Source organism: Microcebus murinus, chromosome 4, assembly GCF_040939455.1.
Source record: "Microcebus murinus isolate Inina chromosome 4, M.murinus_Inina_mat1.0, whole genome shotgun sequence".
Classification (NCBI taxonomy): domain Eukaryota; kingdom Metazoa; phylum Chordata; class Mammalia; order Primates; family Cheirogaleidae; genus Microcebus; species Microcebus murinus.
In genome coordinates, this window is record NC_134107.1 from 88,115,653 (window position 1) to 88,143,120 (window position 27,468).

The 27,468-nt window shown below is 36.4% G+C and overlaps 1 protein-coding gene and 1 pseudogene across 6 annotated transcripts in view; one reads left to right on the forward strand and one right to left on the reverse strand.

The window, feature by feature from the left end:
• Positions 1–82: 82 nt before the first annotated feature.
• On the forward strand, positions 83–8,639 carry LOC105876122 (signal recognition particle 9 kDa protein pseudogene; annotated as a pseudogene).
• A 26-nt stretch (positions 8,640–8,665) lies between these two features.
• The window catches only part of C4H11orf65 (chromosome 4 C11orf65 homolog), a 50,039-nt gene continuing 31,236 nt past the window's right edge, over positions 8,666–27,468 (reverse strand). For 2 of the 6 annotated variants that reach the window (XM_076002489.1, XM_076002488.1), the window contains 6 exons: positions 23,969–24,022; positions 23,679–23,906; positions 22,519–22,649; positions 15,418–15,588; positions 11,200–11,255; positions 8,672–9,024 (listed from right to left, as the gene is read on the reverse strand). In XM_076002489.1, the coding sequence (XP_075858604.1) occupies positions 8,873–9,024; positions 11,200–11,255; positions 15,418–15,588; positions 22,519–22,649; positions 23,679–23,906; positions 23,969–24,022 (792 nt within the window). In that variant the 3' untranslated portion in view covers positions 8,672–8,872. Of the gene's footprint in view, positions 9,025–11,199; positions 11,256–15,417; positions 15,589–22,518; positions 22,650–23,678; positions 23,907–23,968; positions 24,023–27,468 lie in introns of all 6 variants that reach the window. The other 4 variants (XM_076002493.1, XM_076002494.1, XM_076002491.1 and 1 more) reach the window with 4 other exon arrangements.

Here is a 27,468-nt window from a genome sequence, read left to right on the forward strand (position 1 = left end):
GCCTCCCGAGTAGCTGGGACTACAGGCATGCGCCACCATGCCCGGCTAATTTTTTCTATATATATTAGTTGGCCAATTAATTTCTTTCTATTTATAGTAGAGATGGGGTCTCACTCTTGCTCAGGCTGGTTTTGAACTCCTGACCTCGACCAATCTGCCCGCCTTGGCCTCCCAGGGTGCTAGGATTACAGGCGTGAACCACCGTGCCCAGCCACTGTGCAGAAGCTTTTTAATTTGATCAGGTCCCATTTTATTTTTGTTGATGTTGTGATTGCTTTTGGGGTCTTCTTCATAAATTCTTTGCCTAGGCCAATGTGTGGGAAGAGTATTTCCAATGTTTTCCTCTAGAATAATAATAGTTTCAAGCCTTAGGTTTAAGTCTGTTACCCAGCAGTGAGTCGATTTTTGTGAGAGGTGAAAGGTGTGGATCCTGTTTCAGTCTTCTACATGTGGCTATCCAGTTTTCCCAGCACCATTTATTGAATAAGAATTCTTTTCCCCAGTGTATGTTTTTGTCTGCTTTGTCAAAGATTAGATGGCTGTATAAGGATGGTTTTATATCTGGGTTCGCTTTTCTATTCCACTGGTCAATGTCCCTGTTATTGTGCCAGTCCTAAGTTTTTTTAATTACTATAGCCTTGTAATATAGTTTGAAGTCTGGCAAATTGATATCTCCTATTTTGTTTTTATTGCCTAGGATTGCTTTTGCTATATGGGGTCTTCTCTGGTTCCATACAAAGTGTAAAATTATTTTTTCTGTATCTGTGAAAAATGATCATGGTATTTTTATAGGAATTTCCCTGACTCTGTAGATCACTTTGGGTAAGATAGACATTTTAACAATGTTGATTCTGCCAACCCACAAGCATGGTATGGTCTTTCACCTGTTTATGTCCTCTGCTATTTCCTTCTTCAGTGTTTCATAGTTCTCCCTGTAGAGGTCTTTTACCTCCTTAGTTAAATGTATTCCTAGGTATTTTATTTTCTTAGTTGCTATTTTGAAGGGAATTGGGTCTTTGATTTGGTTCTCACTTTGACCATTGTTGGCGTATGTGAATGCCTCTGATATGTGTGTATTGGTTTTGAATCCTGAAACTTTACTGAATTCATTTATCAATTCAGGGAGTCTCTTGTTTGAATCCTTGGGGTTTTCTAGGTATAATATCATATCATCAGCAAAGACTGACAGTTTGATCTCTTCTGCTCCCATTTGGATGCCCTTAATTCCGCTCTCTTGTCTAATTGCTATAGCAAGGACTTCCAGCACTATGTTGAATAGAAGTGGAGATAGCAGGCAACCTTGCCTTGTTCCAGTTCCAAGTGGGAATGCTTTCAATTTTTCCCCATTCAGTATAATGTTGGCTGTGGGTTTGTCATATATGGCTTGTATCATTTTTAGGTAAGCCCCATCTATGCCTATTTTGTTAAGTGTTCTTATGATAAGAGGGGGTTGAATTTTGTCAAATGCTTTTTCTGCATCTACTGAGAGGATCATATGGTCTTTGTTTTTGCTTATGTTTATGTGGTGAATTACATTTATAGATTTGGATATGTTGAACCATCCCTACATCTCTAGAATGAAGCCCACTTGGTTGTGGTGGATTATTTTCTTGATAAAGACCTGGATTTGATTAGCTAGAATATTGTTGAGAATTTTTGGATCTATATTCATAAGGGATAATATTGGTCTGTAGTTTTCTTTTTTTGTTGCATCTTTTCCTGATTTTGGTATCAGGGTTATTTTGGCTTCATAGAATGTGTTGGGGAGAATTCTATCCTTCTTGATGTTGTGGAATAATTTCTGCAGGATAGGCACCAGATCTTCTCTGTACATGTGGTAAAATTCAGGTGTGAAACCATCTGGTCCAGGACTTTTTAGGAAGGTTTTTTATTGCCATTTCAATTTCAGTACTTGATATTGGTTTGTTTAGGAATCCTATTTCTTCCTGGTTGAGCCTAGGGAGGCTGTGCGTTTCTAAGAAATTGTCCATTTCCTCCACATTTTCCAGTTTGGGTGCATAGAGGTTTTTGTAGTATTCATAAATTATATCTTGTATCTCAATGGCATCCATTGTAATTTCTCCTTTATTGTTTCTGATGGAGCTTATTAGAGATTTTTCTTTTCTGCTTTTCGTTAGTCACACCAAAGGTGTGTCAATTTTGTTTATTTTTTCAAAGAACCAACTTTTTGTTTTATTGATCTTCCATATGGTTTCCTTGTTGTCAATTTCATTTAGGTCTGATTTGATCTTAATGATTTCACTTCTTCTGCTGGGTTTGGGGTCGGTCTGTTCTTCTTTTTCCTGCTGTTTGAGTCGATTCATTAGGTTGTCTATTTGTCATCTTTTTGACTTTTGGATATAGGCATTTATGGAAATAAACTTTCCTGTCAGAACTGCTTTAGCTGTGTCCCACAGGTTTTGATAACTTGTGCCTCCTTTGTCATTTAGTTCAAAGAGTCTTTTCATTTTCATCTTGATTTCCTTGTTTATGAAGTGATCATTCAGCAGAAGGTTGTTTAGTTTCCACGACTTTGTGTAGAAATGAGAGTTCCTGTTAGTGTTGATTTCTACTTTTATTCCACTGTGATCCAAAAAGATACATGGTATAATTTCTACTTTTAAAAATTTTTTGAGACATGCTTTGTGTCCTAGGATATGGTCAATCTTAGAGAATGTCCCATGAGCTGATGAAAAGAATGTATATTCAGTGGTTTTTGGGTAGAATGTCCTGTAAATGTCAGTCAGGCCCAGGTTCTAGGGTTCTGTTTAAGTCCATTATTTCTTTGTTGATTTTCTGTTTGGAGGATCTGTCCTGTGCTGTCAGTGGGGTGTTAAAGTCTCCAACTATTATGGTGTTGTTGTTTATCCAGTTGTTTAGATCAAGTAGAATTTGCTTTATGAATCTAGGTGCATCTAAGTTGAGTGCATACATATTTAGAATTGTTATGTCTTCTTGTTGAACTGTACCCTTCACCATTATATAGTGACCTTCTTTGTCTTTTATTACTTTTGTTGATTTAAAAACTAAGTTATCTGAAATCAAAACCACCACTCCAGCCTTCTTTTGGCTTCTATTTGCTTGAAATACTGTTCTCTACCCCTTTACCTTTAGTCTAAATGCATCCTTGCAGGTTAGATGTGTTTCTTGAAGGCTTGTTTTGGCTTGTATTTCTTTATCCATTCAGCCAGCCTATGTCTCTTGAGTGGGGAGTTCAAGCCATTCACATTTATTGAGATAACTGATAGGTGAGGCAGATTTCTGTTCATTCTGATGGGTTGAACTTTGTTGCTTTGTTTTCTCTCTTGAGCCATTGTGGTATCTGGCCTTTGATCTTTAGCTTTTGAGTGGATTTACATTCATGGGTGTTTATTGTGCTGATCTATGGGTAACACTGTTTTGAGTACTTCTTGGAGGGCTGGTCTTGTCTTGGTGAATTCCCTCAGTCTTTGCTTATCTGAGAATGTCTTTATTTCTCCTTCGTATAGAAAACTTAGTTTTGCAGGGTACAAGATTCTAGGCTGGGCATTATTCTGTCAGAAGAATGAGAATAGGGTCCCAGTAGTCTCTCCTTGCTTGTAAGGTTTCAGTAGAGAGGTTTGGCGTTATTCGGATTGGCTTTCTTTTGTGTGTTACTTGCTTCTTTCACCTTACAGCTCGTCGAAGGGCCTCCTTAGTTGATATTTTGGTCAGTCTGATGACTGCATGTCGTGGTGTCTTCCTAGTTGCCTTGAATCTCCCAGGGGTCCTTTGAGCTTCTAGTACTTGGATATCTAGATTTTCAGCAAGGCCTGGGAAATTTTCCTCTTATATCTTCAAATAACTTATCCAACCCTTGTGTGTTTTCTTCTTCCCCTTCTGGAATCTCTATAACCCTCACATTAGGTTTTTTCACATAATCCCACATTTCTTGTAGGCTTTGCTCATTCCTCTTACTTCTCTGCTCTATCTCTGTGACTGGCTTATACAATTGGAAGGTGTTATCTTCAATCTCTGAGATTCTTTCTTCTGTTTAATCTACCCTGTTCTTGAGGCTTTCCACTGTGTTTTGTAGTTCCCTGAATAAATTCTTCATTTCCAGGAGTTCAGTTTGATTTTTCTTTAGTATTTCAATTTCTTTAGTGACCTTTTTCTTCCAGGTCCTCGATTTTTTTGTGGTTTGTGTTGGTTATCCATTTTTTCTTGCAAGTCATTGAATTTTCTTACAATCCATGTTCAAAATTATTCTTCTGTCACTTTAGTGTTTTGATTTTGGTTGATGTCTATTTCTAAAGGGCTGGTGCTCCTCTTTGGGAGTGTGCTTTCCATTTGAGTGTTCATACTTCCAGAGTTCTTTTGCTGATTTTGTCCCATCAGGATCAGTTGTTGCTTCTTACCTTTAGATTTTCATTTGGATAATGACGCACCTTATTTAGTCTCTGTGCTAGTTTGTGGTATTTGTGGGTAAGATTTGACCACATCCTGTATGATGTCAGTAGATGCAGTAACAGTGTGTACAGAATGACCTCCCTGTCAGTAGGTGGTGCTTGCTGGGAGCAGCAGACTGCAGTGTTGTTTTGGGTCCTGTAAGCAGCTCTTGTTCCTCTGGAGAGGCACTCCAGTGCCTTAGGTGGTGGGTGGGGCCCTGGGACTTCCAAGTGTATCCTTATTCTCCACCTCAGTGAGGGCTGGTCTGGGAGTGAGTCTGCGCAGAGCTGGGTTAGGTAAGCCTGCCCTCAAGCATCACACATGCTGTTAGCAGGGGTCAAAGATCTGTTCTCTGCTTCTGGGCATAGCTGTCAGAGAGGGGCTGGAATGGCCCTGCTCAGCCGTAAAGTCTGTGTGTGTGGGCTGGGCTGTCTGAGACCTGCAGTCTGGAGCAGGCCTCTCTCCTTTCCAACCTCCCAACTCCACAGCTTCTCCTGGGCCTCTGCCAGCAGGCAGGACCTCACGCAAGCATCTCTCTCCTGGCTGTGATGTGGGCCTGGAGGCTCCCTGCGCAGGATCACAGCCTTGGCTGGGCACACGGCCCTCCCGTGGGAGGAGGGTTGCCCTCAAGCACACTGATCCACCCCGAAGGCACACACACCTTAGTAGGCTCCTTCACAAATATCCCTTCTGTGCCCTGGGGCAATGCGAGACCTGAGTACATGGGATCTGGTCTGCAGCTCTGACCTCTGGGCCCTGGAATTCAATCCCTGACCCCACCAGGGAGAGGAGTGCTGGTCCTAATTCACCCACAGGGTGCTGAAGCTGGGTCAATGTCTCTCAGCCTCAGGATCTTCCCTGTTTTCCTGGAGTCACCAGGCCAGCAGCACCTGGGAGGGCTGGCAGGTAGGGAGCTCACCATCTGAGTACCCCTCAGTCAGCTGTAGGGCCCCAAAAGGAAAAGTCCCATTCCCTGGAGATGCCTCCGGCTGGAGGGTATATTGTCTCTCTCAGCAGCCACAGATAGGAAAGAGGGAGGTAAGATTGTAGCAATATGGTGCCTGCTGAGTGCTCGGGACTGTGCACAGGGAGGTACCCCAAGGGAGTTGGGAGCCTGGTGCCACGTCCGCTACAGGCTTACTGCTCACTGGCAGTGGCCGTCTCTGGGCTGGTGTCCGCAGGTCTCTCCAACTGCTGGGGAGCCCACCAGCAGTCTGAGATGCAAGGGAGAAGAAAGTTACCTGCTCCACCTACCCTTGCCACTTGACTCCAAGCTTCTCGGGAGCTCTCTTCTTCCAGTTCTCCATAACCTCCTCCTGTGGAGTCTCCTGTAGTCTCAGGTACCCCTCCTTCCGACCCTCGTCTGATGTATGCTTGTCTGCTTGCTTATTTCTTCTACTTTCTTCTAAAATCCGTCTTTTTTGCAGAGACACTCTGGCTGGCGGTTTTTCTCATCCACCCCCCCCCCCGGAGATTGCTTTATTTAAAATGCCTTCAGTTTGTATAATATATCTTGACAACGTTTACTACCATGTGTTATAAATATGTACTTTTATACTTGCAGAAACTGCTGCTAACTTTTAAAGTTGTTTGGTTTTCAGGCACTGATAATGGATATTATAAAGTCCATGGTGTCTGTTAAATAAAATGCCATTCTGCAGAGATAATAATCCCACCAGAGCAATATTGCCCATTGTAGAATTATTCTAGTTAATGAGCCAAATCTCTGGCTAATATTGGAAATTTGATAGATTATAATGTTGAATTGGAACTCGGAGCTTTTAGTCAGAGGTGATGATCAGTCATTTTAGAAAAAGCATTTTTTTCTATTTTCTCTAATCTTATTTATTAAACAAGTCATGTTTTAGATAGAAAGTCTTCATTTTCTTTTTTGTTTTCTAAAATGTAGTAACCAAGACTCATATTAAGAAAAAAAAGGCACAAATAGGATTAAAAGAGAATTCAAATCTACATTAAAATGATTCATCTAAATTGATGAGAATGAGCATTATATTTTCATGGTGATCCTAGAATGAGATGTAGTCAACATTCTTATATCAAAAGAACTATCAGCTCACTTTAATTGATTGTATGAGATTCTCTTTTCTAACATTGGACCATTCTGACCAGAGTACCCAGTTGACCCCAGACACATACCAAGACATCAGTGCTTTTCAGGTCACATAAACTTATTAATTATGACTGGATGCTCATGACTGCTGCATCTTTGCCTTTCGGAATTCATTGAGGTTCCCTCTGTGTAAATTTAGTCACCATTTCAAAGGGATTCAGAAAAATATATACTACCCTAGTCCAGAAAAAATCAACTTTTTGCTTTAACTGGGCAGTGAAGACTGTAACTCCTCTGTCATAAATAGCACTCATTATATTTTGACAATGTATACATACACTGATGTTAATTTCTCTCTAAAGTTTATAGAAATAAAGATAATTTTGCTTTTAAAAAGGAGTCTATCACTTGATACTTTCTGGTATTAAAAAAAGTCTACTAAAAACATTGGATATAAGAAATTATACTCTTTGTGCTTTTCTGCTTTTCATGACATGACATTGAATTAAAAGGAACTAATTAATGTGTCTTTGAACCAACTGCATATTTTTTCTGTTGAACAAGAATTCTAAGCATATAATGTATCCTAATCTAAATTCTGGTAGTAGGTATTTAACTCATATTTCCTACCTGGTTATGTTTTAATGACTTGAGAGGACATCTCTGCAACTACCTATTTCAGTGCAAAGAAAACATTCATTAGCAAGATACTTTTAGTAAATCAGTTTTATTCCCTGAATAATAAAGTTGGGTACAATGTTCACTTTAATATCTATTCTGGTTATAAGGATTTCCCATAAGCTAAATTTCCTCCTGAAAGGAAGAATACTCTTGAGTTCTGCGCTGCCCACCCTGAATATGAGTCCTCTGTTTCTGAGTCACCTTCATGTTGCATTCCAGTTTTGTTTGCTTTGTTTTTAAGTATAGTGAACTCCTTGAGCTTTACCTCTGCATGATGTCAGCTGTTACAGTAGTATGGACTGAGTGCTCTTGGGTATCATTTGGAAAGTTTTGTTTTGAAATGCCAAAGAAATATACACAGAAGGAGGTGCTGAGATCACTGCATCAGTTGGCAGCCTCAGGAGGTGGGCAGGTAGGTATATGGGCCTGGATGTTTGGTCTTGCCTCTCCCTTGTTCCACCCTGGGCCACAATGCCACAGTACCAGACCTAGGAGTAGTTCAGCTGCGCTGCTGAGAAACTCTACCTCACTGACCCCATGAAGGCACGTGTGGCTCTCAAATGTAGGCGTTCAGATGGGAGTTTGTGTATTAAAGAAAGAGATGATTTGGTTTGTTTAATGCATAGGATTGAGAAATTCCACAGTCAACTAATAGGACTTATGGTGGCCAAGGAATCCTGCGGTGTTACCATGGAAGCAGACTGAATAGTTTGAAATGAAGATTGTTTGTCATGTTGTTAGGAAGTAAATATCTTTTGAATTTAAGAAAATGTTGGAACAGAAAATACTTTATGTAACTAAGTGGAGTATTCAAAAGCCAAGAGATTACTTTTTGTATTTTCTTTTTTTAATGTTTACTTTAGAGAGCTAGGAATGTAAATGCCTTTCAATTAGAAAGCCTCTATTTATTTTTGGAAATTGAACAAGAATTGCATCTATCTTAGCAACTTTTTGTGGATTATTTGATGTTAGGTAAAATATATAATTCTCTGATAAATCTGTATCAGTAATTTGAAAATGAGATAATCATGAAAAGCCAGTTCTTTCATCAATTTAGTTGATCTGTCTTTAAAAGAAAATGAAATGTAATCATTTTTGATTGATCAATGTATTTCTTTTGGAGCATAAAATTTGTGTTGTTGATGACAAATACATATAAAATATGGGAGACTAAGGCAGGAAGATCATGTGAGGCCAGGAGTTCCAGGCTGCAATGAGCTATATGACTGGGCCTGTGCATTCCAGCCTGGGTGACAGAGTGACACCCTATCCCCACCCCACCCCCCAAAAACGTATAGTGGAGAAAAATGGAGAAATGAAAAGATAAGGTCAAGAGGGGGAGGGAAGAAGGAAGCAAGGCATATTTGGATATGTGATAAATGGACAAAGAGCTCTACCTTACACAAATGCACTAAATGCCTCAAATAAAGAAGAAAAATAATCTGAAGTTTTTTGCTCCTAAATATAGTATCTTTATTTAAATGTGGTTGTTAGAATATTAGTTTCTCAGAATACCAGGAATAATTTCTATCTTTTCCATGACTATTGTATTCATTCCAAAGTTCTATTTCTGTTCAATCTTGTTTAATTAACTGGGCTACTTTCTGTGCCCAGAATATATATACAATTTATCCCAGTCAGAATATGCTATCTCTTGGCTAAAACTGATGGATGCAGGGCTTAAAAGGGCTATAGTGCACAAAAGAAAATACTTTATATTCCATAAGTAGAATCAGGCGTTAATCTAGTTAAAGATGGTTTTTTATAATGATTTTCAAGGTAAGTATTATCTGCTGTCCCCATTTGCCTCTGTGATATGTCTTCATAGTCATATCTATTTCTCTGTGCTTGCGTAAACCTGAATCCTAAAGAGAAATGACAAAGGATTAGAAAGCTGCCAGATGTGATAAGATACAGGTTCATTCAAAATGCTGCTGTGTTCCAGGTAAGGTCTATTCCACATTCATTTTTACCACCCTTAGAGCAGATATCTGAAACCATAAATGCCCCAAATTTCTGCGTCCTATTTTCATTCTTATGATCCACCTCCATAAAAGGCTCTGCAGGACATGGGTTTGAGGTTTAATCTACTACTAACTAGTTGTGTGATTTGGGACAAGTTATTTAACCTAAGTCTTGGTGTTCTTATCTGTACAATGGGGATAATAATGGCACCTGCTCAATCATATTCATGTGAGAATTAAATGAGATGGTAAATGAAAACACTTGTCATAGTGTTTGGCACTCAGCACTCTATAATTAACTATCAGCTAACAGTTTTTTATTCACAAGGAAGAGACGCCTTTTCCCTCTCTAGAGCTGAAGTTTCTAAATCTGTTCTGGATTTGATTTTGTCTTCCTTCTTAAAGAAGTGACACACATTCTCCTCTTCTCCAATGCCAACATCTTCGATGTATCTCCTTCACTGGCTTCAGTTATGCAGATCTCCACTACTTAAAATAGTTTTCACTTGCTCTTATGCTCCTTCCAACTACCATTCTGTCTCTTTCTTTCTTTTCACAGTAATCTTTTAACTCAGTAACATATATTCTGTTTCCACTATTTGTACCTGTCATTATTTATATTTTTTGATCTGCCATTGAGAACCTACTACATGCTACACACTGGGGATTCAGTAGCAAACAAAACAGACAGCTTCCTGCCCTCAGTGAAGAGTTACCTGAAACTGTTCTCTATAAGGCCATCAACTCCATTAGTCTCTCTGAAATGGGAAACTGCATGGTGTGTTTGAGGAATAGGCACAAGCCCAGTGACATGTACTGTGAGTGAGGCGGGGAGAGTGGGATGTGTAAGAGTGGAAACTCAGGCCACAGCCAGAAGCAGAAGGCCAAGTGCGAGGGAAAGCTATGAGAAGCAGCAGAGTGTAGTTGTGGTTAAGAGCATGGGTTCTGAGCTAGCCTGCCTCAATTCAAATGCTGGCCCTCACAGGAACCCATTGTGCAACCTTGAGCAAGAACTGCATCTCTTTGTCTGTCTGTTCATCTGTAACATGCAGATAATAGAACCTGTCTCATTGGGTTGTTTTGAAAATCAAATGAGTTAAATTTTATAAAGTACTTTAAGACAGCACTTCCACATTGAAATTGCTAGAATTTGTTAATTAATATAAATGGTTCAATTGTGCTGATTTAACTTAATAAAAGATCACTCTGTGGTGCGAAGAATAGACTGGAGGAGCATCAGTTTGAAGGCTATTGCAGAAGCCTGCAAAAGGGTGAAGGCAACTGGGGTGGCAGTAAGTTGGAAATAAGTGGATAGGTTAATGCTAATGATAGATCATATTTATGGAATATGCATACTGTCCCAGACACTATTCTAAGCTCTTTACATGTATTATCTCTTATTACCCCACAACCTATGAACCAGGTGCTACTGTTATTCTTATTTTACTGATGAGAAAACTGAGCTAGTAACTTGCCAGATCACGCAGCCAGTAAACAGTGGAACCAAAAATAAAACCCAGCAATCTGAATCAAGACCGCATAATCCTGACCTCTCTGCTTTACTGCTTCTCATATCTGCTAGCAGGATAGAGGTCACACAGTCAGATCGTGCAATAACCAATGTTAGGCTTTGGCTATGTTAGAATTACTGGCATTTCTGGGGTCTAATGATACTCTTCTTCTATATGTTGGCTATCACTTTCAGCTTTTCAGTATTGCTGGCCACTGGCAGGACAATAGTGGCATAGAACCTAAAATATATTTTCAACATTTTGAGGCATTTATTTTGCCAAGTGAAGTTTGCTCACTAAAAATGATTACCAAAACCATAAGATATTTAACTTTTTAAAAGGATTCATATTTTTAAAACCACTTTATTCAACCCTAAATAAAATAGAAAATTTCCTTCCATTTCCAAATAACAATCCTATATATAAATGTAAAAAATGACTTGGAAATTTCATGTGAATATAGATAGTGTGCAGGACATTTAAATGTTAGATGCTTAGAAATATGTGGAATGTATCATTTTTGTTCATGAGAATTTCCCATAAAGTATTGCTAAAAATCACCTACCTTCAAAATTAGCTGAAGACTTGCTTGTAGCAATTTCCTTCCAATTGGCAATATACCTAAGCACATTATATGGGCATTCATTAAATTAAATTGATTCATTAATAAGTAATGAGTTTATTCATTAGTACATGCTTAGACTACTAAAATTTCATCTTTTCTGAGAAATCTTAGACTAATGGTAACAAGTTCACTAGTCTTGATGTTTAATTCTCATGACTTTCCCACTCACATGCAGCTAACAACCTTCAGGACAAGGAGTTGAGGCATGTATAAAAATGGTACCCACCATCTACCATATTAGTGTCCTTTCATCTTCCTCTAGCATATCTCATTTTATCTTGTTTCATTCCAGCAAGATCATGTCCTCACTTGAGTGTTTACTAAGATGTTAGTTAATAACTTCTAAATTAAAAGTATGGACATAAAACTCTCACAGGGAATAGTTGGTTGCTCAGGAGCACTATTAAGAGTCAGATGTCAACCACCTTGCATCCTTGGATTTACATACTGGCAGGTTTTCATTTTACCCTCAAGGAACCAAGTTAAAGGGCTCTGATGGATAGTATGCTAAGCCCTGACAATCTGGGGCACAAACATATGCCATATTTAAGGTCCAACACTGTTCCTGCTTTATCTAAGATTAGGACATGAATTTATTCTATTATTCAAAAACTCATAAAAACATACCATCAATAACTGATAAAAAATGTAAGTTTTACAAATAGAAGGAAAATTCCGATGATAGCATTACCACATTGTTTATATCATAGAGCTGATCTATCTTTCTAAGAAAATTTTGGAATTTTTTAGATAATAATCACAGAATAATGTGTGTGTGTAATCTACAATGAATCCCTTCAGGAGTAGAAATGATTTAATAGGCCAGGAAAAGTCCTTAGCCAGAAAGGCCATATTAACTACATGCCTTAGGAAATCAAAGGGGCAGCTTCACATATAGAAACTATCCATAATGTACATAAGCATAGAGTTCTCACCAACAAAGTTATATAGAGTATCAGGAAATTATTTAAGATTTCCTAGCTGCTAACTGCATAATACATATATTAAAATTCACTTAATATTTGAAAACTCTGATGATCCTGGAGAATGAACATCTGAATAAATATCCCTTAGGATGGATGCCAGCAACAGTCATGGTAGCCATCATGTGGCATTGTGGGTAACTCAGCGATGGTGTTGTGGGGATTGTTTTACATTCTAAACATATGCAGCAACATATCTCTGGATACAGGAATTTACAATAGTACTTATTAGTGTCCTCAAATCCAAGACTGAATGGCTCCATCCATTCTTCAAAATGATTAAAATAATGTATTCAGTTGATAGTTACGATATATACCTGAAGATGCACATGGCTTCATCCCAGGAGAGCATCTATCTATCATAACAAGGGTCTAGCACAAAAGCCTATGGGAGGAAACTGATTTTTATCAGTAAATATCAGTGTTTGAGGCATTTATGCCATTCTATCTGTCCAACAGTAGAAAACTGTCCATAGGCTTTAAAGGATACTCTCCAATGAATTAGTGGCTACCAATTCTACAGAAGGGAAAAATGTCAGACTATGAAATTCTTATCAGACAAGGCATTGTCAACCCAGTTTCAAATATCTACAGGGCTACAAAGACAACAGAAAAGTAGACTGAGGAGACCATAAATACACTGGGTGCTTATAACTAATGTCTATGGTCAGCTAGGGGACGGTCTTTCAAACTTTGATCTTGCCTGAGATAATTAGTGCTTGTTGTCAGTAGTGCTACTGAAATACACCCAAATAACCACTTGAGATTTCATTTGAAATTTTCATTGCCCAGGGTCTCAATGGAAACCTTGCTTTCTAAGATCCCACATTAGTGCTAAATTATGATTATACCCAACTCAGAAAATGAACTGACAGAAGTTGTACATAACTGGAAACATGAAGTATCTGCATTTTAAAAATGGAAATTTTCAGTTACTCTTATCACATCAAAGCTAGGTATATTCATCCCACTCCATATAGAGCACATGATATGAAGAAACCACTTAAAGTCTTACTGGTTTATTCTGGTTTTTCCACAAAGGGAAGCCCTTAAGACTCTTCACCACCTATTATCCTATCAGGGAATGATAGATGGGAAAGTCTTATATAGACTGACATGCCGATTTAGTTCTTCCCTTTGAACTTAATGGTTTTATTCTTTTTGTATTCCAGTAATGATAGAATATAGAATATTAAGTATAAATTTTTTTGTAATCTTTCACTGAAGCTTGCTAGCCCTTTGCTTGAATTAGCCAACTGTATAAGGCAAAGGCAGAGCAGGATTTCAGTAGTTGAGAGAATTCTCTATTCTGTCCTCAGATGCTCATTCAAAATGTACCTCTTCTACCTCTCTCTCCCTTGCCCCTCCCTCTCCATCTAGCAATTTTTACTCTTAGGAAGGGACTAAAGACAAGGCATTACAGCACCTTTCTTTGGATGTCATTTCTTGCATAATTATTACCATCTGGATTTATTCAGTGTCCCAGAAACCACAGATGTGCTGTCTATGGGGAATTCCAATGCTGTGGTCTAGACAAAATGTTGGGGTTATTGAATCATAGAATTTTTTTTTATTTAAAAACATTTTAGAGCATCTACTATGGATACTTAGTTCTTTATTTCTTATCTTTCCCTTTTTATTTTATAATATATCCTTTGCATCAATATCTTCTTTTTTCTTTTATTCTTGTTTTTTTATTTTCCTTTTGTTATCTTTCTTTCCCTTTTTTCTTCTTTCTTTTATCTTTCCTTTTATTATTATTCTCTTCTCTGTTTCCTATGGCTTCTCATTTTCATGTTCTATTATTCAAAGACCATCACCTTGGTTTTTCCAATCCCATTTTCTTATCTCCCATTTGCTAATTTCTTCTATTTTCATACTTTACTTATACCATCTTCATTTTAATTTTTTCTGCCTCTTCATCCATGCATTATCCACATTCTTTATTGAAGTCAAGTAAATATTGAACATTTTTAACAGCTTTATTGAGATATAATTCATATACAATTCACCCATTAAAAGTGTATAATTCAATAGCTTTTAGTATATTCATAGTTGAGCATCCATTTCCACAATCAATTTTCAATCATTTTCATTACTCTAAAAAGAAACTTCACACCCAATAGCCATCACTACCCAATCCCCCCAATTAATTCCCTAGCCCTAGGCAACCATTAATTTTTCTGTCTCTATAGATTTGCTTGTTATTGACATTTCATATAAATGGAATTATATAATACATGTTCCATTGTGATTAGCTTCTTTCACTTAGAAGGTTTGTTAATATTATAGCATGTATCAGAACTTCATTTCTTCATATTGCTGAATAATATTTCCACTGTATGGACATACCACATTTTATTTATCCATTCATCAGTTGATGGACATGTGGGTTGTTTCTACTTTTTTATTATTGTGAATTATGTTGCTATAAATATTCATGCACAAGTTTTGTGTGAACATATGTTTTCATTTCTCTTGGGTATATATCTAGGAGTGGAATTGCTGGATCATATGGCAAATCTATGTTTAACCATTTGAAGAACTGCCAGATTGTTCTCCAAAGTCACTGCCCCATTGCACATTCCCACTAGCAATGTATAAGGGTTCTAATTTCTCTACCTTCTCATCAACACTTATCATCTGTCTTTTTAATTATAGCCATCCCAGTAGATATGAAGTGGTATCTCATGGTTTTGATTTAGATTTCTCTAATAGCTATATTAAATATTTTAAAATTTCTACCATACAAAATATCCCAAAAATGTTTTTCAAGGGCCATAGTAAATCATTGAAAAATTATAACTTTTTAGTGTCTCACACAGAAAGATTAGGGAATGTAGACTGAGGAAATTGTTTCTATTATTAATTTCATGCTCTTAGCCTTGTTTCTAAATTCCAAAGTAAGAAGCAAAGCAGAGACTAAGGCATGAGTTTAAAGTCTGAAAATAAAAAATAGCTATGTCTAATTTTCTGTTTGCTATTTTGGATCATTCCTTTTTTATCCCCCATTTCTTCTTCTTTTCTTTCTGGAAGAATAATAAATAATCAGTTTTTTTTTTTTTTGGAAGATTATGTTTGTGGCCCTGACATGCAACATAGGAATGGGAAATGTTAGAAAGAAAAAATATAGGATGACTGCCCTTGTTCCCCAAGAATAGCAACATATATTTACTCATCAAAGTTCAGTGTATTTGTCCAGTTCAGCACTTCATCCACTTCCCATTCCATCACAGAATCTATCCCGCCATCTTCAATAGCTCTTATTAGCCCCTTCGTTGCAGTGTGAATTAAACCTAGAGTTTCAAGTTGTGTTGACTTAGCCTCCAGGCGTCCTGTGTAGTACCTAAATAGAGAAAAGGAAGAGAAACATAAATCCTTTGGAATAGGTGATTACAAGTAGATGCAGTTGATGTATATCGTGGCTACTTACATATGAAAACTATTTTATACACTGAATCAAGTTTTCATCCTATATAACTCAGATGCATTTAAACCAAGATCTATGGTGGGATATTTTGGGGGTAAAAGCAGCTTAACAAACCACACTAACCAGAGAGGCCTCAATTCAAATTATCCCTCGATAAGTTACATTTTTGTGATATAAAGAAAATCTAAGTCATTAAATCACTGAATCATATTAATAGAATTGTAGAATGGAAAGGATCTGAGAAACCAATAACTAACCCACTCATTTTACAGGTGAGAAAATAAATCCTGAAGGATTTGAGTAACTTTTACAAAGTCATGAGGCTAATAGCAGGTAGGAATAGGGAAGAAAAGTGGAAAAATGAAAGAAAAAGAGGAAGAGAGCATGACAGATATTGACATTTTATTTTTGCCAGGTACTTTTCACACATTATCTTGTTTAATTCTCTTTAAAAAGTCACAGCCATTTGTAGCAGCTATTTTTTCCCCCTTTATTCCTCTTTATAAAGAAACTGAGACTTAGAGAAGTTTAAAAATTGTTCCAGATCATCATGTAGGTAGTAAATATATATCAGAGCCAATGTTCAGACCTGACTATTAAGTCCAGCCTCCTTCTGGAGACTGTCTTATATTAATCTGAGCACATAAAATAATGTGTCCACCAAACATAAGCTGAAGGAGTAAAGAGAAGTTAGCAATCCTTATCAAACATAGTGTTTTGGGGGGTTATTCATTTTAAGATCTACACTGGTAGCTATTTTAAAGATGAACCTATTTTGAAATTGTATTCATTTATTAATTCGATGCCTATTGATTAGGAAGCAGCACAGTGGTGATACAAAGCAGGACTCCGGTATCAAATTATCTGGGTGTGAATCTTGGTTCTGTGATTTACTAGCCATATAATTTTTGCTAAATAACCCAGGCTTTCTGGGCCTCAGTGACTGCTTCCTTAAAATTATCATCATATTACTACTTCCTCCTAGTGTTCTCAAGAGCTTTAGAAGTGTAAATCTATGTAAAGCATTTAGAACAGTGAATTGCATATAGTAAACATTCAATAAAAGAAGGCTACACAATATTGGGTGGTAGGAATATAACAGCGAGAAGATATATCCCTGCCTTCATGAAGTTTCTGCTTGATCAGACTTTAAATGGATAATGAGCACTCAGTAAACATGTATTAAGTAAATGAATGATCAAATGAATGATAATACCCACTGGCCCCGACTTATTGAGCTAATGCTCATGCTGTAACAAAAATGCATTTAAAATTAGAAACTTCTGGAAGGCTGGGAGTGAATGCATTTTTAATTATTTCCTCCATGTTTTCCTTTCCAAATACACAAACATTTGAGATTAGATTTTGAAACATGGATGGTATTCTTTTCTCCTTTTTCAACAGTGATATACAATAATTCAGATATCTATTTTTTTGTCTTATCAAGGAAGTATAAAATGCACTTTGTTTTTGAGAGTAATAATAATTGTTCTAGGCCAGATGCAGTGGCTTATGCCTGTAATCCTAGCACTCTGAGAGGCCAAGGCAGGAGGATTGCTTGAGCTCAGGAGTTTGAGACCAGCCTGAGCAAGAGAGAGGCCCCATCTCTACTAAAAATAGAAAAATGAGCCAGATATCATGGGGTGCACCTGTAGTCTCAGCTACTCAGAGGCTGAAGTAGGAGGGTTGCTTGAGCCTAGGAGTTGGAGGTTGCAGTTAGCTATGATGATACCATTGCTTTCTACCTGGGGCAACAGAGTGAGACTCTGTCTCAAAAAAAAAAAAAAAGTTCTAATAATTTAATTCTCAGATTTTAAACTCTTAAAATTAGTCACTATTATAGTTAAGTGGTCTAAATAGGTTAGCAAGTAGAAATCAAATTTCAAATATAGTGATGAGAAATAAAGATCACATTATAATCATGACTTGTTTAATAAATAAATAGTGATCCTTAAAAAAGAAAACAAAAACTATAAAATTTGGCTTTATAAGTAATATTGCAATATATTTTTAGTTATATTCACTTAAAATTATATTCTTTCTAAACTAGGGAATTTAAGAGGAAAGAACGTGGTGAGAAATGTTTATCAGAATTTCATGACAAGAAGAGAAATTAAATACAAAGACCTAGGAAGAATCAAAGCTTAAATTGCAAAGGAGGTTTAGGAGAGTTAAGATCTTCAGGACACATGAAGGAATGGGAATTAAACACCAGAATTCTTTTAGCAAGAGAGGGGTAAAAGAAATCAAAAGTTTGTTGATTTTGTTCATTGCTGATTCTCAGCAACAGCATGAAGAGTGTTTAATGCCACAGTGAACAAAGCACACAAAGTAAAATTTCTCATTCATCCTCTGCAACCCTATGAAAGAAATATAACACCCAGTCATAGAATTTATTTATTATTTATTCACTCATTCATTTATTCATTCATTCTACAAGCAACACATATTCATTAGGCACCAAGTACATCTGAGGTCCTATGCTAATAAATGGAACGGAGTCCCTGCTCCATAGGGGTTCAAAGTATAGTGGAGGTGGCACATACACAGATAACTGCAAAAACATGACACCTGAGTACATAAAAAGTCCATGGGGAACCTGGAAGTGTCAAACTGTGTCTAGATAGGTTAGGGAAGGCTGCAGCGGGAGATATTGGGACAAGTGTCAAAAGATGAAGATATTGTTGCCATGTAGCTCATCCAGAGAAGAGCAGCCTAGGGAGAGGGAGTCTCATGTGAGATGTAGGTACTGGGAAACCCTTAACATGTTTTAGGTAGGGAAGTGATTTGTACTTTAGAAATATCAGTTCAGTGTTAATACATAGACAATGAAGAGACTAAAGACAAGGACACCAATTAGAAGATATACCCAGCAGATGAAGTATAGATGAAATATTGCAGTACAGAATGAAAGAAAATATCAGATTTGGGAGATACTTTGGAAGTAGAATTAATAGGACCTGATGACAGATTACATGTAGGAGCTTATCAAGAGTGGGAAATCTAAGTCAGCCTCTGTATTTCTGGCTTGGATAACTGGGTCAATAATGGTGTCATAAACTGAGACCAGGAGGAATACTGAGAAGAAACAACTTTTATGATGGAGAAGAGAAGAAATTCAGTTTTGGATCTGTTGAGTTTGAGATAGAAATGCAAATATAATTAGAAATACAGAAGTCATTTATGAAGAAGGTTGTTTTGAGGGTAAACAGAGGAAAGAAAGAAGAAATAAAATAGATTATTATTCATGTACATTGGCTTATCACCAGGTGTTGGCTACTGTTACTGTGACTGACCTTCAGCAAATCATACCACCATCCTATCAAAGCCAGCTGTTCCTAAGTGATGGCACATACGGTAAGTGAATTGTATTGTTCTGAGCCCACAAACACTTCCTTCGCTGTAAATGGGTCCCCTGGCTAAAGACAATGTTGTATGAAATAAAATGATGATGGATAAGACACTCTGTATTGAAGGTGCTGCTGATAGAAGTGATGCAGGCAGAGAAATAAAATTCATGTCCGGAGTATTGGTCTATCACTGTGAGGACGAAGGGGTATCTCTTCTATTACAGGAAATGTCCAATATAATTAGCCTGTCACCAGCTAGCCAGCATATCTCCTCACTGGAGGCAAAGCAATGGCCTTTGCTATATAGTCAGCTGTGACTACAACCAGAACTGCCTTGGTGAGGGGAAGACCATGTTGTTGAGCCTAAATGTAATCTTGATCTCTGTAACCATGGCCACTTTGTACGTGGCTCCATGGTGCAACAAGGGTTGACATCCACAGGATGCGTCATCTTGTCCATCTGTTACTGAGAGTTGTCTGCCTCATATGAACTCTCTGGAGGGCATTCACGTAGGGCATAAATATTCTTTGTACCCTTCTGAATATACCTCTTCCTTGACCTAGCTGAGAAATTATTAGCTACTGCCCACAGTCAATGAGATCCACACCTCAGGCTATTTCTCCTTTAAATGAAGTGGAAAACCAAGGGTACTACCTGAAGTTGTGCCCATGGAAGGATATCCTTTGACCATTTTTCAGACCAGTTGAGGGGCTGTAATCTAGTAACAGTCCATTTTTGGACCAGCCTCCTGTGCGGATCCATGGTGAATTAGTGTGCGGTCACTGAAAGGCGTTCATGCAGAGAAGGGCTGCTTCCCTCAAAAAGGTGAACAAGAGTTCCCTCCACCAACAAGGGAATTTGGAGGTTCAAGGTTCTTAGCCTTGTCTATGTCTGTCCAAATGTCCTCTTCCCAGCTCTCAGGGTTCTACTACTTTCCCATTAGTGCCCTTGTCTTCATGCAAAAGACCTGACAGTGTTCAGCATTTGTTTGTACTGTAGACACTATAATCCTGTGACCCTTGCAATTGAATCTTGGGATGCCCTCTATTCACCCTGCAACTACAGGAGATAAAGGACTACTTCAAAGGTACCATGGAGGTGTACAACGTTCTTTATAAAATTTTTTATAACTTTATTGAGGCATAATTTAGGTACAATAAACTACACATATTTAAATTATATAATTTGCAGGGTTGTTTTTTGTTTTTTGGTTTTGGTTTTTTTTTTGAGACAAGGTCTCACTTTGTTGCCCAGGCTAGAGTGAGTGCCATGGCGTCAGCCTAGCTCACAGCAACCTCGAACTCCTGGGCTCAAGCAATCCTGCTGCCTCAGCCTCCCAAGTAGCTGAGACTACCAGCATGCGCCACTATGCCCAGCTAATTTTTTCTATATATATTAGTTGGCCAATTAATTTCTTTCTATTTTTAGTAGAGACGAGGTCTCACTCTTGCTCAGGCTGGTTTTGAACTCCTGACCTCGAGCAATCCACCCGCCTCGGCCTCCCAGAGTGCTAGGATTACAGGTGTGAGCCACCGCGCCCGGCCTAATTTGCAGTTTTGACAGGTATATACCTATGAATGTATCACTACAATTAAAACATGAATATATCCATCACTCCCAAAGTTTCCTTGTACCCCCAGTAATCCTTCCCTCTCTCCTTCCTCCCAGCACCAGACAACTACTGATCTGCTTTGTGTCACTCTAGATTTGTTTGTATCTTCTAGAATTTTATGTAAATGGAGTCATACAGCATGTACTCTTTTTTGTCTGATTTCTTTCATTCAGCATCATTATTTTGAGATTCATCCATGTTGTGTGTATCAACAGTTCATTCTTTTGTATTGCTGAGAAGTATTCCTTTGTGTAGATATACTACCATTTATTTATCAATTCACCTGCTGATGGAAATGTGTACTGTTTCTGGATTTTAGCTATTACAAATAAACCTGTTATGGATATTCATATACAATCTTTCCATGGACATGTTTTTATTTCTCTTGGGTAAATACCTAGGGGTGAAATGGCTGGGTTAAAAAGGAGGTGTGTTAACTTGTTAAAAAAAAAAATTTTGTTAAAAAACTTGTTTAAAAAACTTGTTAAAAAATAAAAAAAAAACTGCCAAACTGTTTTCAAACTGAATGCAGCAATTTCTATTTGCTCCATATCCTTGCCAACAGTTGGTATGCCCGACTATTTTAACCATTCTAGTGAGTATGTAGTGGTATCTCATTATTGTTTTAGTTTTCGCTTCCCTAATAACTAATGATTCATTAGTTGAGTAGTGATAATTTACTATCCGTATATCTTCATTGGTGGAGTGATTGTTCAAAACTTTTGCCCATTTTTAAATTAGATTGTTTTTAGAGGTTTTAAAAAATATATTCTAGATTCAAGACACTTATATATATATTGCAAATGTTTTATACTTCTCTATAGCTTGCATTTTTTATTTTTAGTTTTGAGACAGAGTCCCATGATGCTGGCTAATTTTTCTATTTTTAGTAGAGACAGGGTCTCACTCTTGCTTAGGCTGGTCTTGAACTCCTGAGCTTAAGCAATCCTCTTGCCTCAGCCTTCTAGAGTGCTGGGATTACAAGCGTGAGCCACTATACCCAGCTCCTTATGGCTTGCATTTTTATTTCTGAAACAGGCTATTCAAAGAACAAAAGCTTTTAATTTTGATGAAGTCAAATTTAACAAATTCTTCTTTTATAGTTCATGCCTTCTGTGCCCCATGTAAGAAACCTTCACAAGAACAAAGGTCACTAAGATTTTCTTCTTTGGCTACTTTTAGATGCTTTATGGTTTTTGCTCTTATATTTAGAACTCTGACCTCTTTTGAGTTAATTTTACTTATGGTATAGGAGTCACAGTTCATTTTTTGACATTTATTTATTTTGAGACAGAGTCTCGCTTTGTTGGCCAGGCTAGAGTGAGTGACATGGCGTCAGCCTAGCTCACAGCAACCTCGAACTCCTGGGCTCAAGCAATCCTCCTGCCTCAGCCTCCCGAGTAGCTGGGACTACAGGCATGCACCACCATGCCCGGCTAATTTTTTCTATATATATTAGTTGGCCAATTAATTTCTTTCTATTTATAGTAGAGATGGGGTCTTGCTCTTGCTCAGGCTGGTTTTGAACTCCTGACCTCGAGCAATCCACCCGCACTCCCAGAGTGCTAGGGTTACAGGCGTGAGCCACCGTGCCTGGCCCATTTTTTGACATTTAAATATCCAATTTGTTAAAAAGACTATTTTTCCCCAATTAAATTCCCTTGCCATCTTTGTTGAAAATCAATTAACAATGTATATGTGAATCTATTTCTCAACACTATGTTCTGTTCCATTGATCTATATATGTCTATCTTTATGCCAATACAACATCATGATTACAGTGGCTTTATAAGTTCTTAAAATCAAGTAATGTATGTTTTACGGATTTTTTTCCCAAAATACTATACACTTCTTTAGTAAGTCTAAGTACTTAGTCAACTTACATTTGTTTCATCCATTCTATTTTTTTAATTTTTCTTTTCTTTTCCAAATCTTGCCTTCTTTTCAGTTTAGAGAAATGAAATTCAATTTCTTTTTTGTCTTCCATTTCTTCGTGGTCACTAAATAACCAAAACTATTGAGAAATGAAAAGGAATATACAAAATGTTGAAATATTGATTGTGAGATTATCTGGCTATAGACAAGAACTTCTGTACATTCGGTAGGAATATGTCAAGATAGAGACAGAGGAAAGGATAGGCCCTTTCAAGGTATTTCTAATTAAGTGATGAGTGAGTTAGTATACTGTGCTTTCAGAACCACAAGATTGACAAAGCACTGGTGTACTGAGGTACTTAATTGGTTGTATGGATTAGTAAATAGGCATATTCTGAGACTGTCTCATCTTCTCACATGAACAGATCTTACCTATTCTTAGTCCTATCGGGTTTTGATGACTCTAACCCTCAAGGAGTGGTAGCACCCTCCAAGAATACAAACTTTTGTGGTTTCTCCTTTATGACACTTTCTCCTAACTGGCTGCCTATTTTTCCCCTTCCAATTCAGCCTCCCTACCCTGCCACACACACACTAGATAACGAGGAGAGTTTGCTACTTCCCCACAACATTGTATATTTGTACCTATTCAACCACTTAACATATTTACTACACTGTACTGAAATACCCTGTTTATTCAACTCTTTTTCTAATTGAAAAGCAATCTACTTGAAGAAAAAGACTATGACCTTTTTACCACCATATCCCCAGCATCTAAAACAATGCCTGATATATGACTGATATCCCATAAAGTTTGTTAATGCATGAATGAATTCACACCTTGATCATTATCACTTTTCATACTTAGTATATGCAACATCCCAAATTCTACAATCTGTGTACTGAATATATAATCTGCTGAGTACCAGAGAGTATGTAAGATGGTATAGGTTCAAAGCTAATTATGAAAAGTACAATAAATGTAGGTAGAAAAAGATAAATTGTTGTACCTTGAAGCATTATTAGTAACCTCAGAGTATTTAAGTAAATTTTATCCATTAAATTACTAGGATTTATTTTTTTAATAATTTTAAAATTAATTTTTAGAAAGATAAAATGAATTTCTAAATATAGAAGATAAAAATTATTAATATTTATCTTTTCTTACTCTATCAGAAATAGGCCTCCAGCCATTGTTTTCTTTCCGACGATACCAGCCACTATGATCCTCTTCTTGAAGATGATCACTTTTATTATGAGATGTATGTTTTGCTGGAAGTTTTGTATAATCTCTAGGGCTATTAGCACACAGATCTTCAATATGTCTGTCAGTAAAAATTTTATAGAATATACGAGGGGGAAATTCAACCTGTAGATGTACAAGTTCAAAGGACCACTGTAATATAATTACAAAAACAGTTTATGATTTTAACTAAGTAAGAATTCATCTATACTTACTCCACCTAATCTGAATCGCACATGAATGCCAGCAGCAGCGTCTAGAAGCTCTGCCTATAAGAGAATTTATTTATTACTCTTCGACATTCTGTATGTATCAATTCACTACTTCTCACTCTATTATTTAAAAATAGTTGCTGAAATGTTGATTATTTAGGAAATAGCTCAGGTGAACAGACCTCAGATAATTAATTTTAAATTAGAAAATATTTTAAGATCTAAGGACTTAATTTCTTAGGGTTTTCAATAAATAAAACAGCTTATATGACAACTGAAAAAGTGATACCAAATTGTGTCTTTTCTATGCAATATAGAAACATAAATGCCAAGTGATTTATTATTCATAAAACAGAAGTTTTAAATATGTCTTCAAAGATATGATTTACATATAAAGTATTATAGGTAAATTCAGAGAAAAGAATTGTGACTGATGAACCTAAGTTCAGCACCAGATGACCTTCCCTCACTAGCTTTTGTTAAATCAAAAATCCATGTTTAAAATTCTGTAAGAATTGTATATAACAGGTCTTCTAAATTTTAGTTCCTTGCACCAAAATGAAAAGTAGAGAAAAGATTCTTGGCCTTTATCAGAAAACAATGTAATTTTCTCTCCTGATAGTATTAGGTTAGATGAAAAAATAGATACTATCCTAAATTGTTCAATCTATAAAGCCTGAAAGATGACATTAGTTTCACAGAATAATTTTCTCTTGACTCAAAATTTATGAATTCAAGTATGAAGTGTGATATCCTATTATAAAACATATTTTTCATATTTGAACTATAACACTATACATATATACATGCATATATATTTTTCTTCACTGAAGTGGGCCAATTTTAAGTACACAGCTCAATGAATTTTTACAGATGTACTGTAAACTCTTTTGTGCTTGGCTTCTTTTGCTCAACATGAATCTGTGATGAATCTATGAGATTCATATGTGTAGTTGCAGATAGTAGCAAGTTATTTTTCACTGCTATCTACAGGGTTTCCCCAAATTCTCCATACAAAGGAAAAATTTTGTAACAAATATTTTGTAAATAAGGTACATTTAGCTACAATTTCCCATTTTCCCTATGTATGATGATTTTTTGGGACACCCTGTAGTATCCATCATATAATGTACCACAATTTATTTATCAACACTACCATTGTTGGAATTTTGATATGTTTCAGTTTGGGATTATTATAAATAAAACTGCTTCTTCTGGTGGGCTATATCATTCATTTTCCCTTTGTTACATACTCAGGAATGGAATATGAGTGGTCATGAGGTATATTTATACAGATGCCCCAACTTATGATGGTATGACTTACAATTTTTTGACTTCACAATAGTGTGAAAGCCATACACATTCAGTAGAAATTATAATTCAGATTTTGAATTTTGATCTTTTCCCAGGTAAATGATATGTTATATAATACTCTGTTGCAATGCTGGACAGCAGTAGCAAGTGGTTGCTTCCAATCAGCCATGTGATCACAAGGGTAAACAACCAATATTCCACAGTGTAAACTAAACTAAGCTATAATGTTTAGTAGGTTAGGTATATTGAATGCATTTTCAACTTAACATTTTGAACATATGATAGGTTTATATGGACATAAGCCTATCATAAGACAAGAAGCATCTGTAATTAGCTGTATTAGTGACTGCCAAAGATTATTTTTCCAAAATTTTTGTAAGAATTTACTACCCACCAGCAATATATGAGAGCTCTGGTTGCTCCACATCCTTATCAACACTTGAATTGTCAAGACCTTTTCATTTTAGCCATTCTGGTGAGGTGATAATGCTGGGTCATTGTAGTTGTTTTATTTTTGTTTTGTTTTGTTTTGTTTTGTTTTTTAGAAGTGAGGTCTCACTCTGTTGCCTAGGCTAAAGTACAGTGGCACAATTATAGCTCACTGCAGCCTTGAACTCCTGAGTTCAAGTGATCCTCCTGCCTCAGCCTCCTGAGTAGCTGGGACTCACACCCAGCTGATGTTTTTATTTTGGGGGGAGACAGGGTCTCACTATGTTGCCCAGGCTCATCTCAAACTGCTGGCCTCAAGCAGTCTTCCTTTATACTTCAGCCTAACCAAATGCTGGGATAACAAGCATGAGCCACTATACCCAGCCCAACCACTGTAGTTTTAATTTTTATTTTCTCAGGACTAACTATGTTGAGTACATTTGCATAGACTTATTGGATATTAGATATATAGTCTTGCTAGAGGTTTATCAATTTTATTAACCTATTCAAAGAACTGACTGGCTTTTTTTTAGGCTTTTACAAAATTTTTAATTACTATGGGTACCTAATAGTTGTATATCTTTACAGGGTACATGTGATGTTTTGATACAGGCATACAATGTGAATTAATCAAATCAGGGTTATTGGGGTATCTATCACCTCAGGCATTGATCATTTCTTTGTGTTAGGAACATTCCAATTCTACTCTTTTAGTTATTTTAAAGTATACCCTAAGTTATTGTTGATTGTAGTCACTTTGTTGTGCTATCTGGCTTTGTTATTCTCTCTGTTACTTCTACTTCCTATTCATTGACTTCTGATTTTATCTTTACTATTTCCTTCCTTTTACTTTCTTTGAGTTTAATTTGCTTAACTTTTTCTAGCTTCTTGAGGTAGAAACTTAGGAAACTGATTTTCAATCTTTCTCTTTTTGTATTAAAATGTTTGTATTTAGATGTATAAATTTCCCTCTGAGTTCTCCTTTAGCTGTATCCCATAAGCTTTGATGTCATTATGACTTATCATAAAATATATTCTAATTTTCCTTTTTAACCTATAGATTATTTAATTTCATGTGCTTAATTTGCAAAAGTTTGATGGTTTTCTATTTCTCTTTTATTGATTTCTAGTTTAATTCCACCGGGACTAAAAAACATTCTCTATGGTTTCAATCCTTTGAAATTTACTGAGATTTGCATTAAATCCAAGCATGTAATCTATTTTGGGAAACACTTCCTGTGTATTTAACATAAACAACAGTAGATTTGCAGACCTTTAGATATTTTGCAATGTTGACTATAATGTTCTATATGTATCAATTAGGTCAAGATGTTAAAATCTGCTATATCTATACTAAATTTTTTTTTGCATGCTTGTTTCTATCAATTACCAAGAAAGATGTGTTAAAAATCTCCAAATATGAATGAAGATTACTATGTTTCTTTTGGTAAGTATGTCAATTTTTGCTTTACAGCTACAGAATTGTTATATTTTTTGTTGAACTCTTATTATTATGAAATGTTCTTTTATATCTCACAATACTTTTTGCATTAAAGTCTAATTTGATCTTAAAATAATTACATCAGCTTTTAACTAAAATTTACATATCTATTTCCATCATTTTACTTTTCATTTTTCCATGCCATTGTATTTAAAGTGTGCCTAAAAAATAATAAATAGATGGCTTTTTTGTCAGCCTGACAACCTTTGCTTTTATTTGGGTTGTTTAGTCTGTTTATATTTCATATAATAATTATCCT